This window comes from Amblyomma maculatum, chromosome 1 (assembly GCF_055883805.1).
Source record: "Amblyomma maculatum isolate TAMU_Amacu chromosome 1, ASM5588380v1, whole genome shotgun sequence".
NCBI classification, from domain to species: Eukaryota; Metazoa; Arthropoda; class Arachnida; order Ixodida; family Ixodidae; genus Amblyomma; species Amblyomma maculatum.
Window position 1 is genome coordinate 88,771,188 of NC_139344.1, and position 13,130 is coordinate 88,784,317.

Here is a 13,130-nt window from a genome sequence, read left to right on the forward strand (position 1 = left end):
GCTTAAGGTTGATGGGCGGGCACAGAGGTTGCCTTGTCCTAGAACTGGTTTTTTGTTCACTAACTTGTACCATAAGGCTTATTAAAGTTGCATTATCCAGCTCTCTTCAGTGTCGGATTGCACTACACAATGGCGATGACGGTGGCGCAGAAGGATTGGAGAAAATGCTTAAGGCCTGACAGTTTTAGGCTTGCATGACCAGGTATATACTAGCTGAAACTGCGTGACTATGCAGCAGGAAGGCTGGTCGAGGCTTTTGTACTGTGCGCTCCATATGGGCGTTGAGTTTTTGTTCAAAACTGCTATAATGCATTGACGCTACTGTGCAGAGCTCTCATGTGCTGCACTTGTATCATGTGTATTGAGCTGTGCTTCCGGCATCTGCCGGGATTGCTGACTGCATGCCAGCGAAAGACGTGGACATCGCCAGTTCGAAAGCGTGCTGGAAACTCACTAACCCATTTCGTTCCATGGCGTATTTCTAGAGCGCAACGCAGCAGTGGCCGAGTCGTCCCATGCGCCATCAGCGGCTGCCGACCCGGCGGTATCGGCAGGGCGCAGCGCGGGGGGTCGGGAACGTTCGCCACTTCTCGAGGCTTCTCCACCGGAAGAGACCGCTTACTGCCCTGAGCAGGACATATCACCTGCGCAAGAATACCCAGAGTACTTGACACCAGACATGCAAGTTCGCGTCGGTGTTTCACCGACTGAGGCACAGCCGGCTAAAGAGAAGCCTGTCCGGTACTCCGAGTCATCAGTGGAGTCCTCCTCAGAAGTAGGGTCACCATGCCCTCCAAGCCAAGGTGGAACCGCCATGGCTTTTGAGAATGTCGCTTTTGCTGGTGAAGACGTGATTGATGCCACATCATCACCGGTGGAAGAATCCTCGAGTCCGGCAGGCAGTCGAAGTCCGTACGAAGTTGTCCGCGACGCACCGGCCGAGGAGGCTGCGCAGACTGCACTTTTAGAAGCGGAGAAGAGCTTGCGTCATGCAGTGCAGGAGGAGGTCCGCGCTCGTCCACAGTCACTGGTGACAGAAGACAGTAGCGGCGAACAGCCAGTGCACCAGATTCAGCCAAGTATTTTCAATGAAGCGTTTGATCATTCACCCGAAGAAAGGGCCCCAGAGAAAAAGGAATTGTCAGAGGGGCTTCTCGGTGTTGGTCTCCTTACAGTGTCAGATATGACCGCCCGGACACCCGAATCACGTCGTGGGGACAGTGATGAGGATGAGGAAGAATGGGCTGATCACGTAATGTCCAAGATTCGGGGCCGGCCTATACCACCGACTCCGCCGGCCTCTCCGCGAGCCGTGCTGAGTGCAGTTGAAGTTCAAGGAGAGCAAGTCACCTGGGAAGTGCCAGTTGTAGAGCAGGAAGGAGTTGATGTGGAGGTAGCTCATGACATGACTGCCGAGCAAGGCGCCGAGGTTGTTCACGAAAAACATGATGTTACGGGTGACAATAGTGCTGCTCAGCCGCAGCTGCAAGAATTGCGACATACTGCTGACGGCAAGCGGCCTCAGTTGGAGCATATTCCTTCCGAAATATCAGACGAAGATCTCGTAGAAAGAGAGCAATCTCCTACGCACATCACTGCGACGTGCCGAGGTGACAGAAAAGACTCCTCATCTGACCGAAATTCGTCTCCCGATAGCGATGGCCCTAAAGCATCGGGATCACACCGGCGGTCAGCTTCTGGAGTGGGTGCTATCGTCCTTGAAACAGTTCATTCTCAAGACAATGATGGAAAAGGAAAGCAGTCACATGAGAACCGTGACAAAGGTGCACAGGAGGAACTTGAAGACACAATGTTTGTAATCGAGGAGGAAGTGCCTGTGGACAGAAGCGAATCATTTTGTGATGACGCAAATGAGAGAGCGGCGCGCACTGCTGGAGGGCTTTCTCTGGGTTTGGAGTCATCACCACTGCAAAAGAAAGACTTGGACGACGGATCAAGTAGTGGAAAACCAGATGCCGCCTCTCCTGTCGTGCTAAGATCCAAATCCAAGAGAACAGAGAAAACAAGTGAAAAAAGATCATCGCGGGACTTGGACACTGGCCATTCAGGGTCTGAAACTGATCACAGCCACTATTATTCATTTGAGTTGACATCTGATTCTGGGAAAACACCTGGCGCAAGCCGGCCAACTTCGTCTGAATTTGATGTAAACGTACTGAGTGGACATGCTTCGTCAGAGTACGAGACATGTGCCACATCGCAAGATGGCGAAGTGTCTGGATCTTATGCTACTGCAGCAGCATCATCTCACGACACATCCTTCGCAACGGCGCGTTCGTCTTTGAGTGGGAGTTCGCGTGGCTCTGCCTATTCCGTTGACTCTGAGAGCTCTGGCCATTTAGGTAGCATGGAAGTATCCGAAGCTAGTGAAACAATTGTAGCCTCTGCGCACGAGGAACTTGATTCTGATATAGAGTCGGAACGATCAAAATCGGTGCTTAGGGAGCCTTACGACGGCGAAATACCCGAATCAGTGATCCGCGGTGGGGTGGAACATCCCTTCTTACCGAGCTGGCAGTCAGCACTTAGGGACAGTAGTCCAACACCGCACGGATCTTCCGGCGCACGACCGTCGACTGCTGAGGGCGCCTTCAGCTCATTCCAAAGCACAATGCCAACAGAGCCTGGACGCAGCTGCATTGGGTGGCCACCCTCTGGCTTGTCCGCCACTGAATCCGTTCGGAGTCCTTCAAAACAAGAGGTTCTGAATGGTGTATCTGCTCCCCTGGAAGGGCAGCGCCGGCTTCGGCATAGCGACGATTTCATGGCGAGCAGTCACGAAGAAGAACAGCTCTCGGTCTCGGAAAGCTCGGCCACGCAGAGCGAGCACACGTGGCAGACTAGCGTAGAGACCATTGTAGATGTGATGGAGGCGCAGCACTTTTCTTGCGACAGTGAGCGGCATCACCGACAGTCGACAATGCAGAACTCTGTTTCATTGCCGTTTGATGAGGCTGTGGTGGCTGACGATGCTCACCGCGAGGCTGATGATGACCGTGCCACTCCCCCGTTTCAGGAAGTAAACGGCCCTGTGGAAGTGGAATACGTGCCTGAGTATGATGATCTCACAGCTCAGACCCTGAGGCCTGTTCGCCAAGAGAATGTGCCTGATGGACAAACAGAGATGCAAGATGATGGTGCTACATTGGAAGCATCACGTGGTGAGGTGTCCACGAGTCATGAGCAGCATGAACAGGAAAATAGCACGGAACTAAGAGAGGAAGGCTTCTACGCAGAAACGTTTCAGGGTGATCTCTCATCAGAGGAAGTGGAAAGTGCAGCGAATGAAGCACTGCTACTGGATAAGTCTGTCTGCTCCTTCAATGAATACTGTCATGGAAAGAGTGAATACCAAGTCTGTAGCGCACGATCTGCTGTCAAAAGCAGTTTTTTAAAGGACCCTTTTGAACGCCCAGCTACACCGGAACCTGCAAATGAAATAGATGACCAAGATGAGGAGGGGAACTTGGCACAAGGTTCCCTGCATCATGATGGTGAAAATGAGGCATTTGGGAGTGCCAGCGCAGAGGAATCAATCACGTATTCTGATAAAACGCACGTTGCACAGGATGTTCCCGTAGACGACCAGTATAAGGTCTGTAGCGACTCGAGAAATCAAAGCTCATTTCATAATGGAACACGTTCCGGAATTGCATCTAGTCCCGAAAGGTCTACGGCCGACGACGTCAGGCTCTACACGAGCAAATGTGAAGACTATATTCTCCAAATGCACCAGACCTACAAGTATGGCGTTGGTCTTCCCAAGATATCGGATGGAAGTTACCTTCCGGAAGAAGGGATGGACGTTGAAAATGTCAAGCTGTTAGAGAGTCAATTACAGGAAGGAAACGGCGGCCAGCAAGACTTCCCGTATGACCTGTCCTATGAACAGGAATATGTTGGAGAAGGCAGAATAGAACATGGTGATCTGTATACACATCAAGAAGTAGAAGAAGAAGGGTACGATGACGAGCGCACACGCACACGAGGTAGAAGGCGACTCAGCCCTATATCAGATGAACGTGGGTCTACACCAGATTATGATACCCTTGCTGGACGCAAGACATTTGGGAAAGGCAGTGAAAAAGACGATGCTTCGACCTCCTCTTTAATGGAGTTTGAGCGACTTGAAGCGGAGATGACTTCAGGCACAAAGTCTTCTAGTGTTGGGTCCAGCGATTCGCTTAGTGGCCGTCAGCATCAAGGTCGCAGTGGTGCAGGCAGTGAACAAGACAGCGTATCTGTTAACTCTCTGACTGAATTTGAACGTCTCGAGAAAGAAATAGTAGAAGCGGAGGGGGTTGACGCTCGTCTTCGAGGTGAAGCTGTTGCAAAATTAGATGAAATCGATGAAGGTCATGAGAGCCAAGCATCAGATCCAGGCCATGAAGCTATCGTGTTTGATGAAAGCGGAGTGATTTTGTTGCCTCATGCCTCCACAGATGTCGATGAAGAGCAGTGTGCAACTACCGCTGATGCACAATTAGGAGACATTGAAACAGCGCAAGGGCAGGAAGTTGCTTGGTCTAAGACAGAAAGGCACTTTTTGACTACACGCACTGAAAGTGGTCACTCAGTGGAGAGCGTCGATCGACAAAGCTCTGCATCGACTGCTACACAGTTTGATGCCGACTCTTTGCGGGAGAGAGAGATTGATGACTCTGAATCGAACTTCGGTCCAGACACACCTGGTTGGATGCAAAAAGAATGCGCGGACTTGGACTCTTTGCACGACTCACTGCAGGACTCCGAACGCCATGACTCACTTCAGGAGGTCCCGAGTAAAGAAAAGGATTCATTGCAGTTAAGGGAGCTGTCTGCTGACGCTGACTCCTTGCAGGAAGATCACAACGAACTGCAGGACTCTTTGTATGAAACGAGGGACATTGAATGGGACTCATTTCGAGCCGATGAAACGTCTGGCTTGGATGACACTTCCCGCTCGTGGCATCAATTCCCGAGTCAGATTCGGACGACAGAACTGTCACCAACTTTGTCTCGGCCTGCGTCATCGCCGCTTGTTGTCCCTGTAGTTGTGGAACGTATTGATACTCTCACATGGGTGGACCAAGACCCGATGAAAGGTTTCGTTTCGGACGGAGAGTCGCTGGATGCTCGACCGCAAGAACGTCCGCGGAACGATGCGCTTGTCTCAAGCACAGACTCTTTGGAACCCAGTAGTTCGGCAAATACTCACGCAACATACCAGTGTGACACGGATTCTATGATGTCTAGCCTCAACTCAGCAGAAGAATCGACCATGGTCTCCAGCACGGACACCCTCGACCACGAAACTTTGTATTTTGCTACGCAAGGCAAGCCACTGTCCCTGGAGGGCGGTCTATTTTCAGAAGGAGACTTGACAGAGGAACACTTTGATCATGATACTGCACCCGGGCGAACACCGCTAGAAGGACACATGTGTGTCGACGACATGGAAGAGCGCTTCCGCGAATGCTTGCTGCGTTCAGCCGCTTCCCCGACGAACGAAGAACAGGTTGAAGAGCGCCAAACGATCGACGAGAAGGGAAACTTGATTGTCACCCGGACTGTGAAACGGCACGTGACTTCGGAGCCGCGGCTGCATGCGCAGACATTCATGGGTCCAGACGCTGAACAACGAAGCCGTGAATTTGTCGCTTCATTCGCAGCTATGGAGCCGTCGTCGGACAAAGACGAGTACGAGGGCTTTGACGCAGCTGGCAACGCTGTTCACGTAACGCAACACGTACTGGTGCGGCCTACAGTAAAGACGGTCACATTCACGGGTCCTGACGCACGACTCCAAATGCGAGAGTACATGCGTAACCTAGCCGGCGGCCAACATTCATCAGCCGAGAACACTCCAACATCGGACTCCGGAGTCGGTGCCTGCTCGTCGCTGGCCAGCCCGCCACCATTAGTGCCCGACCCCCCCGCAGCAGCACCCTCTTCTGCTTGTCCTGGGCTCCAACGCTTGTCAGGTAGATGGAGACAAGACGTCCCCTCTCGAATGACCTTCCGTTTGTGCCCCTCCTTCCTTTTCCCTCGCTCCCTTCCTCTCCCTTGAGTAGGCTGGCTGAAACTGCACTGATGTTGATGAAGTGTGTGTGTGGGCTTTTCGGCTATTGCTCGAGCTCCCTCCCGGATTGACCGTTTTGTGTTCTGTTTTGTTATTTTCTTCTTGGTTTTGTTGTGTTTGCAGTACAGGTACTTGGATGAAATAAAGGGCACCAGTAGACTGGCGATTGGCAAAAAGTGCTCTTGCTTGGTTTTAAAAGTTGGTTGAGAAGCCTAATCTGCATGTTTAATACAAGTTACTCACAAACGTTTGGCTAATGTGTTAGAAATAGGCACAGAAGAAAACTTGACTGCCTAATGATTTTCTGCTTGTGTTTGTGCACCTTTTTCTTCTATAGTTGTGCGTGATTGCCATAGCCTGCAGTGGTGGTGACCCTGGCCTGTCACTTGTGCTTGACATATGTTCGGCATATTATGCCATTTTACAGCCAAACTGTAATGAACGATTTTCGTTGCCGCTATCTTTTTTGAAGGCGGGGACCAATGGATGGAAGCGGAGTCAGCTTTGGATGACTCTTCACAGCCTGTTACTGCTACTCGGTGAGGTACCTTTGTGCACCTGTACTTGTTAAAGCATCTATGAGAAGGATGAGCATCATGATGTAGTTTTAGCAGTGCGTTATCATCTTTTTTTTTTTTAGAAAATTATCACAAAATAATCTCAGTGAAGCAACTTAGTACGGATTTACAGCTTGCCTATGCAAACAGCACATTAGCAGTGATGCCACCCTTGCGCCAAGTGTGTCGAACTAGAAAAGCTGCGCCGTTCTGATAAAAATTTCCAAAATTGCACCAAACTGCGTCGGACTTTCTGCTCAAGAATTGGGCAGCGCCGAGGCGGCAGCAATTCAGAGAGACGTGATCTTGGTTGTCATCACTGTTACAAAGTCTTAACGTCCGCATTGCAGTCCTTTTGTAACGAACGCGTCGTGACAACACAGGACTAATACCAATACGCAAGCCACTATTGGTCCGGCAAAGTTGAATGCGTTTCGAGCCTCTGCCTTTATTTCCTTGCTTTAAAAGACACGCGAGCAGTTGACTACCTTTAGCTTGCATCTTTGAATCTAACTGTCGTCTACGTGGTCCTGACTTACCGGCCGATAAAGGTTACATTTAATTATTATGCAACAGTAATTGGCACACACGCAAATAGGGTGATTTTTGCATGCACAGCACGCTGTACCTGCCAGGATATCATCTTTGCTGAGTGAGCATTGACATACTACAGGCTGTAGAAAAAACCCTGCGTCGACACTATGCGTGGTAAGGTAGGACACTTAAATAGCATCCCATGCTATGGAGTCAAATTTTTGGACTGAATAAGTGGCAGTCACCCTTCCTGAAACTTTCGGGCAGCTCGGCCGGCAGCAAAATTACTGGGGGCGATCCACCTTTCGAATGGATGCAAATGCATGGAGTTGCTGTTTGCACTTTGCCATTCGTTTCAATCGTGAAGCAGTGGCCCCAGTGCTCCGCTCTGTTTCTAAAATTGGAGTTTGAGGAGAGCTAGCGCAGGTGTGGTGCGCATTCCAGACAGAATGGTACAGCCAGCGCAAGGGTCTGATCAAGACTGGCCTGGCATACAGGAGCATGGGGCTGACTGAGTCTGGTTGATTCTTCGGCGTGAGGGAATCGCAAGTGTGCATAAAACGTGACAGAGCTGGCTGGCATAAAAAAAAAAATTGGAGAGGTTTTATTGTTAAGAAGGTAATTCAAATAAATTTCTAAATTCTGGCAGGCCGAGTATATTTTTATTGCATTTAACCCCCCCCCCCCCTAACGTGTACCATGTTTTTCTGATATTCGCTTAATTCAAGCTTTTTGACTTGGGCCAATGCCAGTGTGCAAGAGAGCGGCCGAAGTTGGCTATGCCAGGTTTGTGGCGCCATGTAAGCCGAAACTACCCCCCCCCCCCCCCAGAAAAGAATCGGTTGACTTGGATGCAGCCAGAAAAAAAGGGGGGGGGGGGGGGGGGGAAGGTCCGACTGACCCTTCAAGCGGTCGCAGGGTGCCGTCGCATAGTCGCTTGTACTGGCACACTGCAGTACCGGAAGCACATAGATGCCTAGCACAGCTGCGTGCTGTATTTTGAGCGTTGGTCATATTTGTTCTTTTTAGAGGGCGTCTCGTCGTTCGTGTGCCAACGTGTGTTTCCCTGTTCTCGATGGCGACGGTTCCCCTCGCTTCCGTCCGCGTCCTTCTTCCTGTGCGCTGATAATTGCGTTCATCACGAGCTGCTTTTTGTAGGGTGAAACCATCTTTACATGGACACTGTTGCTTGTAAAGAGAATCCACCGCTACTGCGTCGCACCTGTTAAGAGCGCGGAAGACTTTATTGTTATGGGACAGTTCTGCTTTGATAATCCGGACGGCTGACATGGCACGACACGATGGAATTGGGAAAAATCTGCAGTTTTCACTCAGCTGCAGATGACCATTGCCTTCTTTTTAACAAATAAATTTATTTGCGTGCAAAACAATTCTTTTTTATTTTCTAGTTATTCTGCAGCAATTCAATTATTTGACTTCAAAATTATAATTTCTCTCTCCTGTGAGGCCCCATTAAATGCGATTTTACTCTATGGGTATCCAGTGCAGCATTGATTTGAACTACACAGCGAGTTTGCTGCTGGTTGAATAAGCACATCAGTGGTAGCTTAACGTTTATTTTATGCTGTGCTTGTTTGCAACATTTGCATCTAAAGAAAAAGGTTCCAAGACAATTTATATGCACAGATACATTCTTAAAGCAAACTTCATGTAGTCTTTAATCATTTTAAGGCACATGTCTGGTAATTCAGGTAAAGATCTCTATTTCTTTATTGATCAATTAATGAGAATCTGTTATATTTTGGGAAGGTGTCTTATATTTAATTACATCATAAATCCTAGAATCGAAGTCCTCTCGGGTGCAATTGTGGGCAGTAATGGCAAAATTAATGATGTAGCTCTCTTTGCATCACACTTAACTTTTCACTGATTGTTTGCCAACTTAAGGTACCTGGAAACTGATAGCCTCATATTCCACAGTGCTTCCAATCTTGAATTCCAGTCGCAGAACTGGAGCAGTCCACATGCTCCGTGACAGCACGAATAAATTCAACACAGATTACGCTTCTCAACCCTGCATTTGGAACATTTGTGCTTCATGTATGCGTGTCATACGTTTTCAAACATTTAACGGATCTATGTTGCTCCCACTTCTTGTTGAGATGGAGTTAACACCAACAGTTTGCACAATTCTTTCATTTAGTATTGCACAGTTGAGCGTGGGCACACACGGTATAAGTTACTCAGCACTTTTTTTGAGCAAAACAAAATCACAGTTCACCGGTTTCAGTCTTCCCGAGCAGAGAAATAATTGAATGACTTTAAATTTAGGACATAGAAATGTGCAAAAGCAGTTTTCGCACCTAGTTTTGCAGTCTCCTACTGAACTGAGATCTTTAAAGAGATTAATTGGTATTACTGCTGCTCTCCAACTCCCTGTCCTCAAGAGCGAATGGTGGTGTGCTTTCATCTATGGAAATTCGCATCCGTATCGGCGGCAAGCAGTGATCTTCTGCTAACAAGTGCAGAGGTTGGAGCCGGCGTGACTGAGACGACAAGCCGCTGGAAATGGAGGGCGCTGCTAAAGGAATACGTCACGCAAATTTCAGGTCGTATCTGCCAATTTCTGCGGAGGAATCTTGACTGCTCCATGGCTTGGCTCGCTGATCGCTCCCCTATCTCCGATTGGAAGACATGATCTGTAATCCTGGTCCGTGTTTGGAATACAGGTGGTCTAAAAAGAAAAAGAAAACGCTGCTCCGGAAGTGCTTCAACTCTGCGATTGGAATTCATCATGAATCAATGTCTTATTGCTTCAGAGTGCTCTAAATTGGAAATTTATGTGCTCCAAACTGCTCCTAAATCCCTATTTCTCTGCTCCAAAGCATTTTCCGCTGGACAGTTATCGTTTTTTTTTTATTTATACGATGTGGAATTCCTGTAGAGTGAAATGTTACTTACTAGTACGGTTCTTGTAGAAGGAATTGCTACCGGCAGTTGAAAAAATTGATGAAAGTGAAATGAGCAGCCATCAAACAAAAATGCAAGTATAAATTTATTTCTGATAACTGGATTGTCCATGGTAGAGAGAAGGCAGGGAGATGGGATTTTTTAAGAACACAAAGCGTATTGATCAAGTGCGGAGGAAGCCTCAGTATGATATTCAACGTTTCGGCAAGAGGTTCATGTTAACATTCAGTTGTTGTGCTGGTTTGAGCAAGAGGACAGTGTTCTTCATGTTACGGCAGCCATGGAATACTATCACGGTAGTCACTTTTCTTGATGTCTGTGCATAGTTTCACATAAGAGTCCTTAGGCGCAGTGGCGAAATCTATTCAACCATGTAAGTGCTATGTAATGACAAAGCACAAACAGTGCTTCGTTAGCAGAGTGCAAACTTGTGGAGCCTCCTGGTCTGTAGAGATGTGCCCACCCTTTACTTATTGTTTAAATAACTGCGAAACTAAGCTGAAATTTTTGCGGTGCCGGCAGCACTGTGCCTAATGCTAATGTAATGTGCCTTATAAGCAAAGGTAGGAGACATAGGCGACAGGAGTGCAGAGCAGTGGCTCTGCTAATAAAAAAAGCTGCGACAAAAAAACTGCAGAATATTAAAATGCAGAGGTGTAGAAGCAAAGATATCGAACTCAATCTTGAAGCGTAGGTCTCATTCACAGCCAGACAGAAAAAAATGAGAGAGCATAATCTCATAGGCGGTGACGAGCATCACTAAGGAACGCCTTTTTGCGTTTCTTGTCAGAATGGGATGGTTGGCTTAGTGTAAAGGGCCCCATGAAAAGCTATTTACTAAAAGTAGAAAATGTGCACAAGCAATTGGTATCCTATTGTTCCTGTCCGCAAGGCAAAAATTTTAAGCTGGCTTCATTAGCACCGATCATATCGACGACTGGAAATGATGCTCCTCCTCTGCCCCTCAACTCAGCGCACGCCAGCATGTAAAAAAAAATCTGAGAACGAGTCGTGACAGCACCCCACCGCGCCCTGTAATGATCGCGTCACTTTGGAGCGTCCAGTGAATGTGCGCTTCCTGCGAGCCTCGATGATATCAGGGAGTTTTGCGCACCTGAATGTGTTGCCATAATCGGTTGTGAGTGGTCGACAGGAGCACTTCTTAAAAACTACTTTAAATTATTGGCTCCGCGCAAAGCTTTAAAATTTTACTCAATACTTGCAAAGATGACCCTATGGATTTCTTGCGTTATTCCTTACCGCATCGGTATTATTTTGTATATTTCTTGCTTTGTGTTTGATTATTATCTAGTATATTTTCGTATGACTTTGTCGTTCTTTACTAAATATATTTAGCAGTGTGCCTTGTCCTCCTCTTTTACATGCGGGTTCATTTTGAGGCAGGTGGTGTAATTCAGTACATATTTGCTGCAGTTATTACTGCACTGCTTCTAAAGTCGTCTTCTTTGAAATGAAGGTCCAGCGACGATTGTTTGACTTGCCCAGCGTAAAATGTCCGAGCTAAAGAAGACATGGAAGCTGCATAAAGAGCACGAAGATTGATAGAATCACAGAAGTGCATCTGTTTTGACACATTTCGCAGTTTAATAAAATGACTACACCTGGAAGCAGACTGGGGTCTCGTCATGCGTAATTGACACGTAGAGCCCACACATTAGGTAACTTCTGTATTCTGAGTTACTTGCAGGGAGTATTACATGAGCTTTGTGTGAGTCTCTTCAAAAAGCGGTTTTTCAAGACGGAGCTTCGTTTCTGTGAACTCTGTGGTAAATGGTGGTTGCACTGCTCTCTCTCTCTCCTCAGCGTGATCACGACGCGCACCACGCGCACCGTGGGCCCTGACGGCCGGGAGCAGCTGGTGACGACCACAACCGAGGAAAGTGGCAGCGGTGACGAGCCGGAGGTGCGCCTGCGCCGCAGTATGCAGGGCGTTTTGGACAGTTTCATGGCGGAGCCGCCCGCATCGCCGCACTTGGACGAGAAGGAATGAAGTCCCCGCCAGCGTGCCGCACATCTTCGCTCTCTGTAACCCCGTAGCACACATCGTACAGAAAGTCTTGTTTTGCACACGGGCCGCAGCTTCGCTGAATCCCTAATGTATATCTTGTGGCCGACTCTCTCGCCTGGCTGTCGTGCTTTCTTTGGGCATGGGAAGAACGGACCTCTAGCCCGATTTACTTGTAGGCCAGTTCTCACTGCCTCCGGTGACAGTGCTGTGGGTTACCTCATCGCTTGTCGCACCGTGGCTCGGCGACGTGTCAATATTGACGTTCAACTCGTGGATATCGACTCAGTTACCTATTCAGTGTTCGCAACTCCCTGGGGTTGTTGCTGTCTTTTGGAGCCTCGCATCTTCTTATGTTTGCCCGTTTGCGTCGCAATAGGAGTACGAAATGCCGTCTTGAAGCAGTGCAGCATTATTAGAGTCGTCACCGTACGTGCACCCCCATCATTCTTTTTTGTTCTTTCCTGGCTGGGATGGGTGTCGTGGTGGTTTAGGTTTTTGGCATTGGCCTGAGGGCCAGGACGCGTGCCGCCGGCTGCCTTGCTGTGGCGCCCACTGCAGGTGGCACTGGCGGCCACTGCGAGCTGCAGTGCATGTGGCGACACTAGCGCAGCTTTCAAGGCACAGAGTAATGTGCAGTCTGGCGGCTCTTCATAGCCTTTATCTGGGGAGCGCCGTGGGCAGTTCACGCTTGAGCGATAGGGGATTTACCACACCGTTTATGTAATCTCACTTACGTGCATGTTCTTGGCTTTCAATAAAATGCATTTTTGGCTTATGTCATGGCTCTTTGTCTTCTCACGCCTATGTCGAACAGGGACGCGTCCCACTAGTTTCGAAACTTTGACGGCCAGGCATATAGCTGAGTCTCTCTTTTCACATGGCAGGCCCTTCCCCTGCGTGGTGCTCACAAAGTCAATGTCTGCATGCTTTGGCAGGGCTACTATTGTGTGGTGCCACATACAACCTCCGCTTTGTGTATTCTGCCAGCAGAAATCCC

At 48.7% G+C, this 13,130-nt stretch overlaps 1 protein-coding gene across 1 annotated transcript in view; it reads left to right on the forward strand.

Annotated features, from left to right (window-relative positions):
* Positions 1 to 12,908, forward strand: part of LOC146203107 (uncharacterized) — a 239,886-nt gene extending 226,978 nt beyond the window's left edge. The window contains exons 43-45 of the mRNA XM_084588528.1: positions 488 to 5,984; positions 6,555 to 6,621; positions 11,929 to 12,908. Of these exons, the coding sequence (XP_084444654.1) occupies positions 488 to 5,984; positions 6,555 to 6,621; positions 11,929 to 12,115 (5,751 nt within the window). The 3' untranslated portion in view covers positions 12,116 to 12,908. The remainder of the gene's footprint in view (positions 1 to 487; positions 5,985 to 6,554; positions 6,622 to 11,928) is intronic.
* Positions 12,909 to 13,130: the final 222 nt, after the last annotated feature.